Source organism: Triturus cristatus, chromosome 2_2 (genome assembly GCF_964204655.1).
Source record: "Triturus cristatus chromosome 2_2, aTriCri1.1, whole genome shotgun sequence".
Classification (NCBI taxonomy): Eukaryota; Metazoa; Chordata; class Amphibia; order Caudata; family Salamandridae; genus Triturus; species Triturus cristatus.
In genome coordinates, this window is record NC_140582.1 from 842,544,169 (window position 1) to 842,561,730 (window position 17,562).

General features: G+C 46.5%; 1 protein-coding gene across 4 annotated transcripts in view; it reads right to left on the bottom strand.

Annotated features, from left to right (window-relative positions):
- Nucleotides 1-4,233: 4,233 nt before the first annotated feature.
- The window catches only part of SLC30A9 (solute carrier family 30 member 9), an 800,207-nt gene continuing 786,878 nt past the window's right edge, over nt 4,234-17,562 (bottom strand). For all 4 annotated transcript variants that reach the window (XR_014978192.1, XR_014978191.1, XM_085642175.1 and 1 more), the window contains one exon: nt 4,234-5,301. Coding sequence is in view for 2 of the 4 variants with exons in the window: in XM_085642175.1 (XP_085498301.1) it covers nt 5,257-5,301 (45 nt within the window). In the remaining 2 variants the exon portion in view is untranslated. The remainder of the gene's footprint in view (nt 5,302-17,562) is intronic.

Here is a 17,562-nt window from a genome sequence, read left to right on the forward strand (position 1 = left end):
TAAAATAGGACAGAGGCCTCCATTCTATTTTGGCACCGGAAAACAGCAGGAACAGCACCACAACCTACTTCTGATTCCGGCACCCTCTCGATGGCTACTTTGGCCAAAACAGCCTGCACTTCCTGGCGCAACAAGGAGAGATGGTCCTCTGACAGCCGATCTGAGAACAGTGGCAGGGTTTCTAGGAGTGAAAGGGCGTACCCCGCCAGACAAATTGGAGCACTCACTTGTCCGAAGTTATAGCTAGCCATTGGGGATGATGGTGCCTGATCCAGCCTCCAACAGGGTGCCCTTCATTTTGCACAGGCATACTAAAAGGGTTTAAAGGCTGCCAGGGGGTGGCAGACTGGGCAGATACCTGCCCTTGGCTCCCACAGGACTTGTGGGAGCTGCAACCATGACAGGGCTGGGAAGCCTGTTGGTTGTGGTGGCTCTACTGGAAAGGACGCTGCTGGTAGCCACTACTATAGCCACGGAAGGAGCAAAAGTAAGAGTGAGGTTGGCGTGGGGCAATGGTGAGCCCAAACAGTCAGGCGGTGACCCTATTCTCCTTGGAATGCTGAAGAGCTGAATCAGCTTTGTCACTGAACAGGCGAGTGCCATCGAAGGGCATGTCCCATAAGGGATGCCTGGATAATTCCCCAAAAAGCCAGATGACCAAAAGTCAGACGTGGCGGCAGAGTTCTACCGATGAAGCAATGGCCACCAAGTTGTGTCCAGCTGACATCCAATGGCAAACTTTGCAGCCTGACCTCCGGTCGCAGACTGTACCCGATTGGGGTATCGACGGAGACAGCGGTGCCCCTCCCCTGAGCTGTCGCCAGGTTGAGGGTAGCCACACACCCAGTCGTTACAGGTACTGTTCCCTTCAATAGAATAGGAATCGCATGTATTCTTGGTTCCGTGTTTTTCGCATTTTTAACAGTTTTTGGTTACACATTTCACTTAGCAGCAGCATCTCTGAGGTCCTGAAGAAAGCTTTGCCCGGGAGAGGGGCATTAAGGCTGAAACATGTCGATCACAATCTTTCACCTCACACATGCGGTTTAAATCCATACCACAGGTGTACTGTTTTTTAATCCGGGCAGCAGGAACTCTCAAATAAAGCATATATTCAGTTCTTTCTAGCTAGTTTTACTATCACTTCACTCACATTACTTTATTCTTTGCGCTGCATCCTCAACCACACTATAGGTCTCATTTGGTGGATTTAGTTAATCCAGTCACAGTAGACATCAAAACATCCCTGTGCTCCTGCCTCTCAGAGAGGGGGTCGTAGCTCTCAGAGGAACTAGGTTTTTCCTCTGGGAGGAGAATCCCAAATGATGAAGCATGCCACCATAGGTGGGTGAGGGATTTCGTCCTAAAGGGATCTATCCCACAGTTAGGTATGCTGTGATACTGTCAGTGCCTCTTGGTGTTTGTTCTTTTTTTTTCTTTTTTGTTCAGACAACTTAGACCCAAGGGTTTATGTATTATTTATAAACTTTGCAGCATCTCTGCCAATGGCGATAGGCTGGTTAAGGATGGCTCGTGCCTCCTCCAAGACCATAGGCAGCTCTTGTGCAATGGAGTTCCACACAGTGGGGCTATATTGGACCAAGAGACATGCAGTGTTAACCGACTGCAGTGCAAGTTTGGTGGAGGTGAAAATCCTCCTTCCGAATGTATCCAGACTCTTTGATTCCCTATCCAGTGTGGTAGTAGGAAATGCTCCAAGGTTCACTTTGGATGTTGAGTCCTGCACCACCAGGCTCTCAGGGGTGGGATGCTGGGTAAGGAAAGCTGGGTCCCTAGGAACAGGGTGGTAGTGACATGTAATTGTCCTGTGCACGGCTTGGCCCAGACCCCGGGCAGGATATCCAAGAGGGATTCTTTGAAGGGCAATAGAGGTTCTGTGTTGGATACATCAGGCTGAAGAACGTTCGTCAAGACACTGGTCTTGACTACCATGGAGGGCAGCGGAAAGTAGAGGACCTCAGTCACCCTCCTCACCACCTTTGCAAAGAAAGCCCTTTCCTCTGTAGCTACACTAGGAGAGACCAGGCCAGTATCTGGTGAGGTGTCTGGGTCACAGACATTCGCTAGCTCCTCATAGCAGTTATCATCCAATTGGGCAAAAGGGTATCCATTGGGATCAAGGTAATCGTAAGGATCCTCAGATCCACCCCAGCTAGAATGACCACAGGGCCTGTCAGGAGGCACAGTCTCTGACTTGGGCAATCGTTGAGGTTCTGGTGCCCATGGCATTGACATCGAACATCGAACCATGCTCTGTGTTGAGTCCGAAAGGACTGTGGGTTTGGCGCTGGGAATGGTCTCACGGAACCAAACCCTGGTGAAGGATGTGGGTTTGAGATTGCAGTCTGTCGGCAGAAGTCCAGTTGGGGCACCTACCAGACTTGTGGGGCCTAAAGAAGCTCCAGAGGGGACTGCAGGTCCAAATATGAGGTGCATAGCCTCATAAAACTCCAAGTTGGGTGGGCGTTGCTCTAGCTCCAGGAAATTCAGGGAGGTGCAGAGTGGACACAGGCTCAGGCACCGAGGAAAGAAGGCGGGAGGAGGGCCTTGAATAGTGGAGTTGTTTCAAAGAGCGCTTCAAATTCTTAGTTTCTTTTGTGCTTGTGGGATTTATGTGACAATGACTTCGATCGTGACGATGACTGGTGGGAACATTTCTGAGCAGGCCAAGGACCTTCTACGGGACCGGGACCTGGAGTGGCATGGAGGGTTTCGATGTCAGGCCGCCAGGAGTTTCATCTCCCGCTCCCAAATCGGCTTTCATTTCATTGTGCAGCAGTCGGAACAGTTTCTGGAGTCGTGGTCCGGCTCCAGGCACCAAAGACAAATCAGGTGGGGGTCCGTCACAGACATTTGGCTGTGACCGGCCCCACAGGGTAAAACCTACTGGCTTCTGAGAGGATATCCATAGCACACTTGGAGCAAAGTGCTCAAAAAGTACCAGCAAAAATGTTAAAAAACTGGTAAAAAAAAGTGACCAAGGTAGCTCTTCGGGTCTGCGCTGTTGGCACAGAAAGAAAAGAAATGTTGTAAGCATGCTGGGGTGGCACCTATATAGGCACTGCACACATCACATCTGGTGGGGACATTAAGATGGTTCAATGGCACCTAGCGACAAGCATGGGTAAGGTTCAAGATTTTTCGAATTCAGTCTGATTCCTGGGGAATTTTCTAAGGTAATGAATCGGAGTCTAGAAATCACTATCCGATCAAAAATATACTAAAAGCGCACTATTTAAATGTATCTACTGAACATGAATTAAATAAGTATTCAAAGCCTAATTTTGTGAGGTTATGTTTTTAATTTCTAAATCAATGAAATGGAAACTTTAATTTTGTACTTTATTTTGTACATATATTGAACACATCATATGCTTCTGTAGTCGAAATCTGAACAAAACTATGTATCTGAAACAAGATTTTTGTCTTGAGATGCTTTTGAAAAATTATTTTACATGCAACTGGATTTTCTAACCAAAGATTCTTCCCGCCATTCTGTGGAGTGGACTTTACAGGTTTAACAAGGTTCTCATCTGAGGGCACAGAAAAGGGTAATAAATAACGGACGTTGGGGTGGCCCCTCTATGTGGCTCTGTGTTGTCCTACCCAGATGTGAGAGATGAGATGGAGGCCAATGGCAACACCAGCCAATGCACAGGAGAAGTTGTATGTTTCAGGATCCAGCCTGGTTCCTGGAGAGCCTCACAAGATGAGATCTCTTCTTAGACCGAGTATATATCAGAAAGTGCGCTACGGGAAATAAGTATGGATTCCTTAATTATGGAGAGGAAATGTAGATTTTACGGTTTATACCATGCTTAGAAATGCTGCAAGGTTATTATGTAGCTCAAAGAGCATATATTTCAATGATGAATAGAGTAATAGTGCTAAAATAACACTAGAATATTGGAGCAAGATATGAAGTATGAGACACAGGAACATGAATGACGCAGCAAGGATTATGACAAGAATTAAAACTATAAACGCCATAATGAGGTTTGATGTAGTTTCCAACAACCTAACACACCTCTTTTGCATATTTATATAAATGCAATCTATAAAGGGTTTGGATTCTTTCTTCCTGATGAAATGCAGCAGCTCATAAGCTTATTCCTGTCCCCAGTTAATTCAAAACAAAGGTGTGTGCTTTGTCATACATGCACTGGAAAATGTTCTAGTAAAGTATCTCAGAAACAAAAAATACTCAACAAGTTTTTGTATTCAAATTTTTTACTTTCCAATTCGATTACATTCTAACTTGAGATATCTTCTACAAGTTGCTTTTATACATTTACTAAATAAATTAAAACAGAAGGATTTAATATTTGTAATATTTCCCTGAATGTTAAAAACATTCACCAAAGGTCCCGTCCTCTTAAAAATCAAATGCTGTATGGTGGCCTTTGAAATGTAAGGTGGAAACAATGAACAAGGAACTCAACATGGCAATCAGATTTAATCAAGCTAAGAACAATTAAATAAACGCCCGATAAAGCCGCAAAAGTTTTAAATAATATTTAGCTCGGGTAGATCTGACCTGAAATTAAAGGTCAAAATACAGTTGTGCAATTCTAGCAAAGACGGGAGCATTTCTCCCTGTGTGGTTATGTGGACCACTGAACTGGTAGAATTCTGGCAAGTGTCGCAGAGCTGCAAATATTAAGCCAACCATGGACAAAATGGTGGGAAATTGTAAAGAATGCATTTACAAAACAGTGGAAATGTACTGATTGCTCATTAACTCAATATACAGTACTTTTGAAAGCACAACTCGACTATGAAGATTAGGAAATTGAGCAGGAGTGCCAGGACACTTAATAAACGACTATTCAGAGAGGCTATGCCCCAGTCAATGCATTTTCAATGGTCAACTGGAAAAAAACTACATACAGCAGGTTGCAATGGAGTGACTGTTGAAGTGGTTTATCCTCGTTGACTGGACTTCTTCACCAAAAAGCACAATAACTCAGAAAATGCTAACTATAGTTCTTTTTTGCCCAGCTATTTAAGTTCTATGATTGACACTCGTAAATAAATATGATCAATTTCTCAGCAGAAATATTATTTAATGGTTTCAAGTTGGAACTTCGTTTCTTGAGCAGTTATCCACAACGCAGATGATAGAATCGGTAGAAGTAGGCCAATGGCTTCCATTGTTTCTTTAGCTTTTCTTTGCATGGGTGAGCAGGCACTGATGTTAGTCAGTCCAACTAGTTTCTTCAATTTCTCCAAGGGCTACAAAATTTCCAAGTCTACATGCCGCACATCAGGATTTCGTTGCTGAAACAGATGTGAAAATATTTTTAATAGCGGAACTTGAAATTAGGCTTCCGATTTGATGTTAGCGGAAGAAGGCATGCACTTACACATGCAGAGTGTAAACTACGAATAAACAAATGGATAACTTAATTACTGACATCAATCACCCTGATTAAAATAATTTGCACGACCATCTTTATGATTCATATTATCTTCTGTCAAAACGTCCACCAAACTAAAGAGAAGCTCTACCAGAAACAGGCTTCACTATTACCAAACAGTGATCACAGTATTAAAATGAAATATAATTTGCTATGAGGGTTAGCATACCATCAAACTATACACAGATGTACAAAATATTTGCTACGCGTGTACTCAAACGTGTTTCAAGAGAATGTTATTTTTTCTCATACTATTTGGATAAAAAAAGGTTTACGTAAAATTTTAACATGCTACGTTTACCCACCAATCATTTATCGTTAATAATGGCATACAACCTGTACTTTTCAGTGATATTAACAACGTGGAGTAAAAACTCACGCAGCCACTATCAAGAGAAGAGACACACTACAAAAGTGAGTATAACTTATGGCCACTTTGCAGGCTGTACATGGGTGTGAAATTTAGAAAACAAAAAGTGTGCGATGCAGATATATTGTACACAGACCCACTTTATGTATGCCATCTCAAACTCCCCGTTATTTCACAACACTCCCATTACGTCTCATGTTATCTAACTACTAACGCAAAATAATCGATCAGGAGTACAGGGCCGTGCCATAAAGCCTTGAGAAAGCCATATGGTTCACGTGTTCTCTGGCGGTGGCCCAAAAACTAAGGGATAGAAAACAAGTCATACATACATAGGTAATATGATAAAGACAGTCCAGCACAGTGAAAACCTAAAAATCAGATGCCACCGTATCTGGAAACAAATCATGTTGGACTTTTATAACAGATAAGAAAAACTGCATTCATGAAAGAAAACGTGTACGTTACAATAACCATGTGAATTTGAATGCGGATTGCGGTTTCTGTTCATTTCATTGCAACTGAGAGCTAGTGAACTACTTCTCCGTGAAAAAAAACTGCGTCAAATTAAAAATGTTGCGTTAGTGCTGCTGAAATTTAGGTTTACTAAATGAAGAAGTGCAGGCACTCCGAACTGGACCGTAGCTGCCCATTTAAAGCACTGATCAACACACAGTGAAGTGCAACAGCTTTTGTCTCTTCTTGTTAAAAGAGCTCACAGAAACGCGGGGAAAGCATTTAAGAACGGGTATCCACTTCACACCGAGGATTTTACAGACTTGCAATCTTAAAGGTAAACTGTTTACCTACCAACCGTTACACCTAAAGGTAGGACCTAACGTTGAACCCGTTGCAGTTTTCTATTCCTGGCTTTCATAAGCCTCACACTTCCAAGGGCATGTATGTAGGAGTGTTAAGGTTCCAGCTGAGAAGAGACATTCTCTGGAGCAAACATGCATTTTAAGCAGTGAGCACCTGCACTTTCACATTGTCATTTAAAGTGCTGCTTTCAGTAATGCCTCTCTTTAAGTTGCTTAAGACACATGCCACATAACATACACGTGTTTGTGTTTGACAATGTGTCTTGGGTAAAACTTTTAACAATAACACTTTAATACTTGAAATGTTTAACCCAAGGAGATCTTCCTCTTTAGGGATGGAGCTGTCACCTGCTCGGATATCCTGACAACATCCTATAGGCCCATCACTGAATACGATGTGTATTTATGTGGACGCTATCCTATTTGCAGCCTCTCCACAGGCAGCATTAGCTGCCTGCCACAGACAGCACTGTAACCCAGTGGCGGCTCTTCCGCTAAAGCGGAGGAGTGTCACCCAACTGCTTGAACTGCAGGCTGAATACAAAAAATAAAATATTAACATTCATTATCATTTTGTTTTCTGTATTCAGCTTACCGCTGAAGCCAGGGGGTAGTGGGGGGGTACCCGCATCACAGGAGGAGGAGTGGTGAAAGAACCTAAAGTATGCATGATGGCTTTGCCGACCGTCTCGGGATGGCCAAAGTGTCATGCGCACTCTGCATTTCCTCCTCCGTGAAGAACATGCGCAGCCTGCCAGCCCCTGTCTGAGCACCGAACCACAGTGCTCAGACAAATCACAACGCTGCTGTAAGGCAGGGTTTTGATTGGTCAGGGGTTTCTTGGAAGCTATGTGCTTCCTGGGGAAGGAGGATGGAGGATGGAGAAGTGGTGGCTGCCGGCGGTATATGTGAGTGCTTTTTTTTTTATTCCTCCCTCTATCCCCCCATATAACCACCCCTGTTCAGTAGCAGCCGCTACTGCTGTAACTCGCACCTTCAGTACACGCACACTCGGAGTTGATTTTGGGTCTGCTGCTTGCTCATGACTGAATAGGTTGCTTGCCTATTTCAGCTCATGCTGCTGATTGGATGGATTTCTTCTCTATTCTTGTTTCTGCCCCACCCAGCGGGGCAATTTGTTTTCAGCATATTTTCAGTGGATGATTTGTCTCGCAAACAGCTGACATCAAGGAACAGTTTTTTCATTTTGCTAGTTTTCATAGCATACAACTTTACTTAGTGGAAGTACCTGACTGTCCTTGATCTCTTGATCGCTCCCCTCCCTCTTTACACATGTCTCTCGCACTGTTTGAGGCTTTCATCCTTGCTCCATTAGCAGTCAGTCTCTCTCTCTCTCTCTCTCTCTCTCTCTCTCTCTCTCTCTCTCTCTCTCTCACTCACTCTCTCACTCACTCTCTCACTCTCTCACTCTCTCACTCACTCTCTCTTTCATCTATGCTCCCATATCCACACCCCCCAGTTTCTGTCATTTCCACTTCCTACACGGGTCAATTTGTTTTTTCAGCAAATTGTCAGTTGAAAACTGGGATTCATGGTTCGGTTTCACCTCACTCCACTTCCCCACACTCAGTTCCGACATCGTTGCTGCCCCACTCTCTCTCTACCTGCCCCACTCTCTCTCACTCTCTGCCTGTGTTTTCCTGCTCCATCGAGACTCATTCCACCACTGTTGATATTGACTTAGCCAGTGCTTTTAGAATTACAAACCCGACAGCAGAGAGAATGGAATGTTATTTTTTTAGACTTACTTAATACTCTTTTTACTCCGGTCGCTTCAGACATTAGTTTCCCCAACAACATGGGATGCAACTCAAACTACATACCTTCTTTGCAGTCAAAAAAGTGTATAGTACAAAGTGTATTCCTGACTTTTGCGGACAGGTCCCCCTTGAAAACAAGATGGTCAACTCATAAGTATCTTTTGAACTAAGTTAGATCAAACTACACCACAATATATCCCACTTAACCAAATGGCTGCAACTGCCTCATGCAGGGTTTTTTGGCAAGGACAGCAAACCGTTTACATTATGGGCCAGATTTATCAAAAATTCATGCAACCAAAGCAGCAAGCCATCTTTCTGCGCTGTATGAAAGGGAAACCGCAGGAATGCGCCGTATTTACCATTATACAGTGCATTCCTCCACTCTGCCTCTGCTGGTGCACAAACTGCTGACTAGCACCAATGCAGGTACCCTTGCACAATGGTGCAAGGGTGCCTGAGTTGTAGGCAGGATTGTTTTTGTGCAGGAAGGGGCACCTTCCTGTACTAAACCAATCCCCTGAGACATTTTCATATTTCTATGTGTGCTGCAGAATGCTGCAGACGCGCAAAGAGGGAGAGGATGAGGCTAAATGGCTAGAGTGCATGGTTTTGAAGCTGGGGAACCAGGTTCAAGTCTGGCAGGAAGCTCAAACATCCTGTGAATCTGGACCAATCACTTAGACTCCCTGTGTCTAAAAATTAATGTGTCCATCTGTAATGCAACTGGTGCACTTTTAAAGTGCTCTAATACCTTTGGGTCGAGTTTGCACTATATAAATCTGCAAAAAAAATTGAGGAGACATATACAAATTTCTCGTCGTCATGCCTCCCCGGGGGGGGGGGGGGAGTTAGAATTTTGATGCATTGCGCCAAAATCCACGGGTGGACGAGTGGGAACACCCACGATCCACCCTTGGAATGCCCCCCCTCGGGCAGGAAACCGCAAGGCAGCAAATTGCGCTGCCTTGCGTTACTTGAGATTTACTAAGCAATGCAGAGCCACCTTGCGTAGTTTCTAGTTCAAACAAATAAAAAGTTGCTAAAATGCAGCAAAATGTGTTGCCATGTGGTGGTAGACTTTTTGCAAAAGTTGATTGATTACCTTTCAGTTTCTTTTTGCTGGAATAGATGTTAAACTGGTACTAATGAGATGAAACCTTTTCCGGGATAGTGTTAAAGTGTTAAATAATTAATACTATCATAAAAGATGCTGCATTACGCCGCATAATTCGTTTTTCCTTGACGCATACTTTGGTGAACCCTGCCACACAATTTGGTCTTCCTCTGCCGCATAATTCCAGTGGACCTGCATATAATGACTCCAATGTGTCTAATTTTTAAAGCTCAATGGTTGCCTGAAGGTGTCCTAAGCTGGACTTTTAATCGCAGTTTGCTAATAAAGGGAGGACTGCAGGCCAGAAAAACGGAGTATTTTGTGAAATCAAAGATGATTACTAGTAATGCAGAAAAAAAGAAGGTGCATGTTCTATCATCTGGACGAGGCAAGCTCATCTGGTGTGGATGAGAATTAAGAGTGACTGAGAAGCAGAGTGAAGGCTCGTGGTGGAACATAAGGAGTAAACCTATTTTGAAGATAGACCGGGCTTTGTGCATTGCCATTTCGATGTACCAGCAAAAATTGATTCTTTCTATCACTAGAAGTCAGTGTTTTTATCTCACTCTTGCAAGTTTTATTTCATCCCTGTTTTTCCCTTTGTCACTGTTCTCCTATTGCTTTCTTTCTCTTCCTACTCCCTTTTCTGACCTACTCTCTGTTTCTCTGTGTCAAAGTCTGGTGATGAAAAATAAATCCTGGTCCCCAAAAACGAGGGCCATGCCACCTCAAATCTGGCACATATTAAGCACCAGCACCTGGTACAAAAATTAGTTATACCATCCCAGGATAAAGGCCGTAGTCATAATTTAAAAGGGAGAAAATGCCTAGTTGTGTTACAAACTGTCAAGCTTCAAAAGAAAGTAAAGAGAGACACTTCCTTATAGTATATGGAAGAAGAACACATGTGCCAGCTACTGTAGCAGAGAAGAAAATGGTGGTATCAAACAAATGACAAGATTTCTTACTGAGTTAACTGGGGTGAAAAGCAAACCTAGTTTGGTTGTGCCACAAGTCAAGAGGTCCACTGCTAATGGGGGCTGCCAAGCATCAAGGCTTCTGTCTTGCTAAAATTAAGCTTAAGGGTGTCATTGGCCATCCCACTGAAGATGATGATCATGCAAGATGGGAAGTTGCTAGAATCAGTACTTTGGGCTCTGCCAAAGCAAAGGAGAATATGTTTAGCCATCGACATGAGCACAGAAGTGGAACCCACAGGATCTAATGACAGCCTAAAGATGGGCCACAATGGCACTGAAAAGAGAGGGTCTTTTTGGATCTCATAACATAACACTAAAAATTCAGACCTAATCTGGGATAGAGATACCTCCTGAACCATGCCAGTCAAAAAAGATGTAATCAATTTTCGAGTGTTGTGAATCATACCCATCATGATAAAAAAAAAGGGGAGGAATGCTCAAAGTGTAACAAAGTCAAAAGTTCAGGAGAGAGTTGGTAAAATAAAGATAGTGACAACACCATCATCCAGCATCATTCCATTGATATCCAGAGCTGCTGTCAGCACCGTCTCAGTCCTATGGGTGGTGAAAAACGGGGTCCTAAAGTATGCAAGGACTAAAAAAAACCAGGAGCATTGAAAATTGATTGCTTTCTCCAAGTTTTTAGCTGAGAAGAGGGCCACAGGAGTTAGGATGGATTTATATGGCATCAAGAGGATCAACAGAGGGTTTTTGAGCAGCGATACTACAATGGGCTCTCTTTAAAGAAGGTACAATGCTTAAGGAAGTGAAGGGTTAAGATTGCTGCATGGGGAAGAAAGATTTTTGGGTGGACAAGGATCTAAGGGGTATCCACAAGAAATATAAAGTAATCTGTTTGTGACATTATCAAGGGAAATTGAGACGAAGGAATCTAGGTGAATAAAACAAATTGCTAGGAAGCATGTGTAGGAGAGTAGGGTCTGCAATCCTATGATCGCCCAGATTTTTTGCTTTTGCTTCATTGGTTCACGACTTTCCCTGGCTGTGGGCCTGCCAATCAGACCCACAGCCTAGCTGTTCTCTCTCGAGATTAACACACATGTACATTAGGTGCATCCACTAATTGGAACTGGGCCGCCTTATCAGTCCCTGTATCAGCATACCACAAGTATCCAGGGCATCGGTGTACCCAGGGCCTACCAGGGCTGCAGCATGTATTATGCCACCCCTGGATGGCCACCCAAATCTGACACAACTGGCTGCACGACAGCTGGGGCAAGGTGGTGTAATCACCCGTTGCTGTAGGTGTAGTATTCCTATACCTAACCCTAAAATGGACACATGGATTCCTATCAGTCACTCCTATGGCAGGCCTTATCAATCCTGAAGGCAGAGTGCTGGGAATTATGTGAGATGGTGCTCTGGCGCGAGCTGAGCCCGTCGACGGCTTGCGGAACCAAGTCCTAATAGCTGTTCCATGGTGACGCGTGCCATCTACCTTAAAGTGCATTATAATCCTCGCGGTTATTTGCTAACTTTGGCATCGCATCACCCAAACATGTCGAGTAAGGTGTCATACGAATTGGAATACGAACCCCTCGCCAATTCTGGCGACGGGGTTAGCGGTCCACCCTTCTAGAGGGACACGACATGGAAGTAACCTTGAACCCCGGTTAAAGTTGACTCAAGCCTCAGCATCACAAAATGGATGCTGCCACCAGACACAAGTCTGACCTCCTGCTGCTGGGAGACCTTCCAGCGAGGGGAGCTTGGACAAAGGGTTTCCTGTCGGGGGCGGTGTTAGCACCATCCCAGACAGGGTTTGTGTATCCCAGGTAGGCAGGGCTGAAAGGAAGGTGATTGCAAGTGGCACCCCGGTGCTCACTGTGCATAGCCCGGCTCAAACCAGTTTCGGGGGCACCCCAGCCCCTGAGCTGGGGCGAAGCCGGACAAAGGATAGGGGTGTAACCACCCCCCTCCTGGTCCCACCCATAGGCAGGACCTAGTCACGGGCCAGCCCCTTTTCTTAGAATAAAGGTAGGAGCGAGTCCCCTTCCCAAATTGGATAATTCTGAATCTTGAACTACTTTCCACGAAAGGAACTCTTGACTTTTTCTGAAGACTCTCCCTTGTGGCTAAGGAGTAGCCACCCTGCACCAGCAGGCACCACCTAAGCGCTTGCGGTTTGCTGTACGTCTCTCCTACGGATCAAGACTGCCCAGCTCGACGAGACCCGGATTCCCCGCCATCTCTGACCTCTACCTACATCATCAGCCCAGCTGAGATTCGTGGGTGTGACGAGACCTGCGGGACCGGCCATCTTCAGAACCTGCACGACGCTTATCTAGCACGACCACCGAGGGACCCTCGAGTGAGTGCACCTAGGGTTTGAGAAGCCCTAACCCTGAGCAGCTCCAGCACCCAAGTCCGCCTCCCCAGCATCCACGAGTTCTGCGTGGGGGCCCTTCTGCTCCTTGCTGCTCACCGCGTTGTCCGGCCACTTGCCGTCGGCTAGTGGCCCTCTTCACGACGCACCACAACAGTTTTTCATCGCTGGTCTGGTTGCTCCAGACTGGCCCTTGCTCCCCTTCAACAGAGGAGTACCCCGGACCCTTCTGGTCCACTCCAGACGCCATCTTGACTCCACCGCGTGGGCTTGCCTCTGCCAAGACCTGCTGCCCCACTCCTGGGCCCAGCATCATCGACAGCAGACACCTTCGTGGGACAGCTCGCCCTCCATCCTGGTCGCCGCCCGCGCCTCCTGGTCCGAGGAACAGCCGAGTCCGACGTCAACCACTCATCTGGTCGAGGTGACTTCATCCGGTACCATCCTGGTGCCCACACAATCACTGGCTAGTGGTTGAGAACTGAGTCCCCTCTGCTTTCAGGTTTCCTTCATCACCGATCCAGGCTCGGATCTCTCTGAACATCGACACTGGTCGCCTGCCAGCAACTTCTTCTTTCAGGCTCCCGAGACTACAACGAGGACTCCCGACATCTTGCTGAACCCCACGCAGCCGCAGCCCCTGGGCTAGGTAACTCGAGCATTTCGGTGCTCCATCGTAGGTTCACTCTACAAGTGTCCAGCTCCTTTTCCGTTTAGTCCAACTGATCGGATTCTTCCGGAATCAGTAACTTTAGACTCTCTAACATCTCCCATTCCACTCGCAGTGTAAATGGTTTCGTGCCCTTCGGGCATTTGTGCAACTAGAAGTATTTTCTAAGAGTTTTGTATTGTGCTTAGCTCCCTGACTCATAAAGAGCCAGGGTAGTCTTGTTATAAATAAATATCCTTTATTTTCATAACAACTTGTGTGGTGTCCTTTCACTTGGTGTTCAAGGGGTATATGTGATGGTAAACAGCTGGCTTAACACGCCCTCTAGAGTTTAGCCTGAAGACTGCTTTTGTCCACGCTACTAGGATAGCTGGTCTACAAGGTTGACTTACAACCAATCATCAATAAGGGTCGTTTGGAATGATACACAGTGATCACTAGAATAGTGAGCACTACATATCAGGCCAACTTCTCACATTGGTGAGCAGCGGTTGGGATTTGAGCTTGCTGTTGTTTTACCACACACGTATCCTAAGAATATCAAGTTGAAAGATCACATAAGTACCCAGGTACATATAACTTAACTTAGAATACTCTGAGTTCTACTGAACCAGCTGTTATAGTGAAACAGGGCCTAGCACACCCTGACTATAACTCTTAGCAAGGGATCAGTAGGGAAACACATAGTGTAGGTAGGTGCATCACTTACACCTCACTAGAAAGCATCTCGGTCCGCGGAGAGTCTGCAGAGACTCCCTTAGTGGTCATTGACCCTCCACAGGTCATGTCACGATATGCAGCTCTTGGCTTCACGGAGATGAGACAACTGTGTGCCTCCAGGAAGTTAAAACAGGGTTCTAACCCTACAGTCCCATTCCTGATAGGTCTCTTAGAGACTTATGATGCTAGAAGGGCTCTTAAGGTAGGCCCCTCTAACCCAGATGGGAACATGCCCCCCTTAGAGGGAACCCTTGGTGACCCAGACCTCGGCCTCCATACAGAGGAGGAAGAGGAGGAGGAATTATCAGGAGACGAGGCAGACAAAGGTCCAGTAGTAGTCGGCAGGCTCACGAGGACCAACTTAAGCAGGCATGAGAATGGAACTGGGGGAGCCCCGGGCCCACGCTCAAGCAGGCTTAACCTTGGGAACGGACGAGCTAGGTCTCTCTCGAGAGGCTCTAACCGATCTGTTCGAACACATGTCTCTCAGGCATCTTCTCAGAGAGGAGTGACGTCCCCTCAGAGAAGGGAGCATGAAGCGAAGATGAGGGAAGTCAATCTGAGGATCGAGCGGGAAGAACTTGCCCTCGCCAAAGAAAGATTTGCCTTTGCCCGAGAGCAGAAATTGAGTGGGTCAGACCCCACTGGTGGCAGCATTCTCATTAGAGAGAAAGACAGGGGTATAGACACTAGACACCTGAGTAAAATAGTGCCCCCCTTTAAACAAGGGGACGACATCCACAAGTGGATAACTGCTTTGGAGAGGGCCTGCACTGTCCAGTGCGTCCCCCCAAGTCAGTGGGCAGCTATACTGTGGCTCTCCTTTGAAGGTAAAGGACGAGACAAGCTCCTCACTACGAGAGCTGAGGATGCTAACAACTACCAAGTCCTGAAAAATACACTGATTGATGGGTTCGGCTTAACCACTGAGCAGTACAGGTTGCTGTTCAGAGACACCCAGAAAATTCAGTCTCAGGATTGGACTGACTTTGTCGATTGTGCCACTAAGGCTTTGGAAGGCTGGTTGCTGGGTAGCAAGGTTACTGATTACACGGGATTGTACAATCTTATCATGAGAGAACAGATTTTAAACAACTGTCAGAACCAATGGTTGCATCAGCACCTTGTCGACTCGGATCTGACCTCTCCCCAAGAATTGGGAAAGAAGGCAGACAGATGGGTCAGAACAAGGGTCAAGCAGAACCAGACTCAGAACTAGGGTGGTCAGAAGAAAGCAGACCAAAAGGGTAGTAACAAGAACGAACAAAATGACCAGAAGTCTTCGACAGGTCCCCAACAAACCAAAGAGGGTGGGGGTCAGGCTTCACAGAAGAAGAAGACTCAAGAAGGCCAGTCAAAAAGGTGGTGCCAATACTGTAAAAGTAAGACTCACTGGTTTAGTGAGTGCACCAAGAAAGGAGGGCAAACTCCTGCCACTGTAGCCCCTAAGGCACCTGCACCCCCTAGTACAGTCAGCAGTGGTAGTGCGCCTCCCAAGGCATTAGTTGGGTTAACCTTGGGAACTGAGGGGTGTGACGACTTAGTTGGCACGCTCACTCAGGCCGTCCTTGTCTGTACAGGGGATATGGATATGTCCCCTGATGCCAGTCCCAATACTTTGGGCAAATACAGGCAGACGCCTTTGATCAATGGAAAAGTGGCTCAGGCCTACAGGGACACTTGTGCCAGTGTCACAATGGTGACACCTAACTTTGTGGACCCTGGACAGATCATGCTAGGTACCGATTACCTAGTGACCAATGCCAGCAATGTCACTACCAATCACAGTATGGCAGTTGTTGATTTCTCCTGGGGAGGGGTAAGTGGCCCAAAGAAAGTTGTGGTTAGTTCAGACCTCCCCGTAGAATGTCTGTTGGGCAATGATTTGGAAACGTCACAATGGTCAGAAGTGGAGCAGAGGACTCACATGGAAATGTTAGGCTTGCCAGCACATGCCCTTGCTGTGACCAGGTCACAGGCCAAAAGATGCCCCGCTGAACAGGTGCTGGATCCTGGAAGAACGGACCAGGCACCATCCAAGAAAAGGAGCAGTAAGGGTAAGGCCTCGCCTTCCCCCTTGCCCCAGGTCGTGGATCAAGTCTCTGAGGAGGCTGACCTTAAAGAACTGAGGGAAACTGAGCCAAAAGAGCTTGAACCTGGTCAGGTTGAGTTTCTGGGCTCAGGGGGACCCTCTAGGGAAGACCTCTAGGGAAGACACTCGCTGCTTCCGCCTTGAGTGATCGCTCCCCTCGCTGCTCCTCACAGCGTGGTATCGTATTGCTGCATTGTAACCAAGTTGTGATATCTGCATAGCTCCATTTTTAGTAAGCTTCGTAATTTCATAGCGCTATTATCCCACAGCGCTTACATTGCTTTGATTGCATTGTTGTGTGTGATTTCCCCCGGCGCCCTGCTCTGACCTCCCCTCCATTTTGATCCTGCTGTTGTTGTGTTCCCCTGAGCCCGCCACGCCTCCCAGCTGAGCCGCCCTCCCACAAGCACTCAAAAGCATTCCCCAAACCTCGCAGCGCTGTGATTCACTCGCTGCTTCCGCCTTGAGTGATCGCTCCCCTCGCTGCTCCTCACAGCGTGGTATCGTATTGCTGCATTGTAACCAAGTTGTGATATCTGCATAGCTCCATTTTTAGTAAGCTTCGTAATTTCATAGCGCTATTATCCCACAGCGCTTACATTGCTTTGATTGCATTGTTGTGTGTGATTTCCCCCGGCGCCCTGCTCTGACCTCCCCTCCATTTTGATCCTGCTGTTGTTGTGTTCCCCTGAGCCCGCCACGCCTCCCAGCTGAGCCGCCCTCCCACAAGCACCCAAAAGCATTCCCCAAACCTCGCAGCGCTGTGATTCACTCGCTGCTTCCGCCTTGAGTGATCGCTCCCCTCGCTGCTCCTCACAGCGTGGTATCGTATTGCTGCATTGTAACCAAGTTGTGATATCTGCATAGCTCCATTTTTAGTAAGCTTCGTAATTTCATAGCGCTATTATCCCACAGCGCTTACATTGCTTTGATTGCATTGTTGTGTGTGATTTCCCCCGGCGCCCTGCTCTGACCTCCCCTCCATTTTGATCCTGCTGTTGTTGTGTTCCCCTGAGCCCGCCACGCCTCCCAGCTGAGCCGCCCTCCCACAAGCACCCAAAAGCATTCCCCAAACCACGCAGCGCTGTGATTCACTCGCTGCTTCCGCCTTGAGTGATCGCTCCCCTCGCTGCTCCTCACAGCGTGGTATCGTATTGCTGCATTGTAACCAAGTTGTGATATCTGCATAGCTCCATTTTTAGTAAGCTTCGTAATTTCATAGC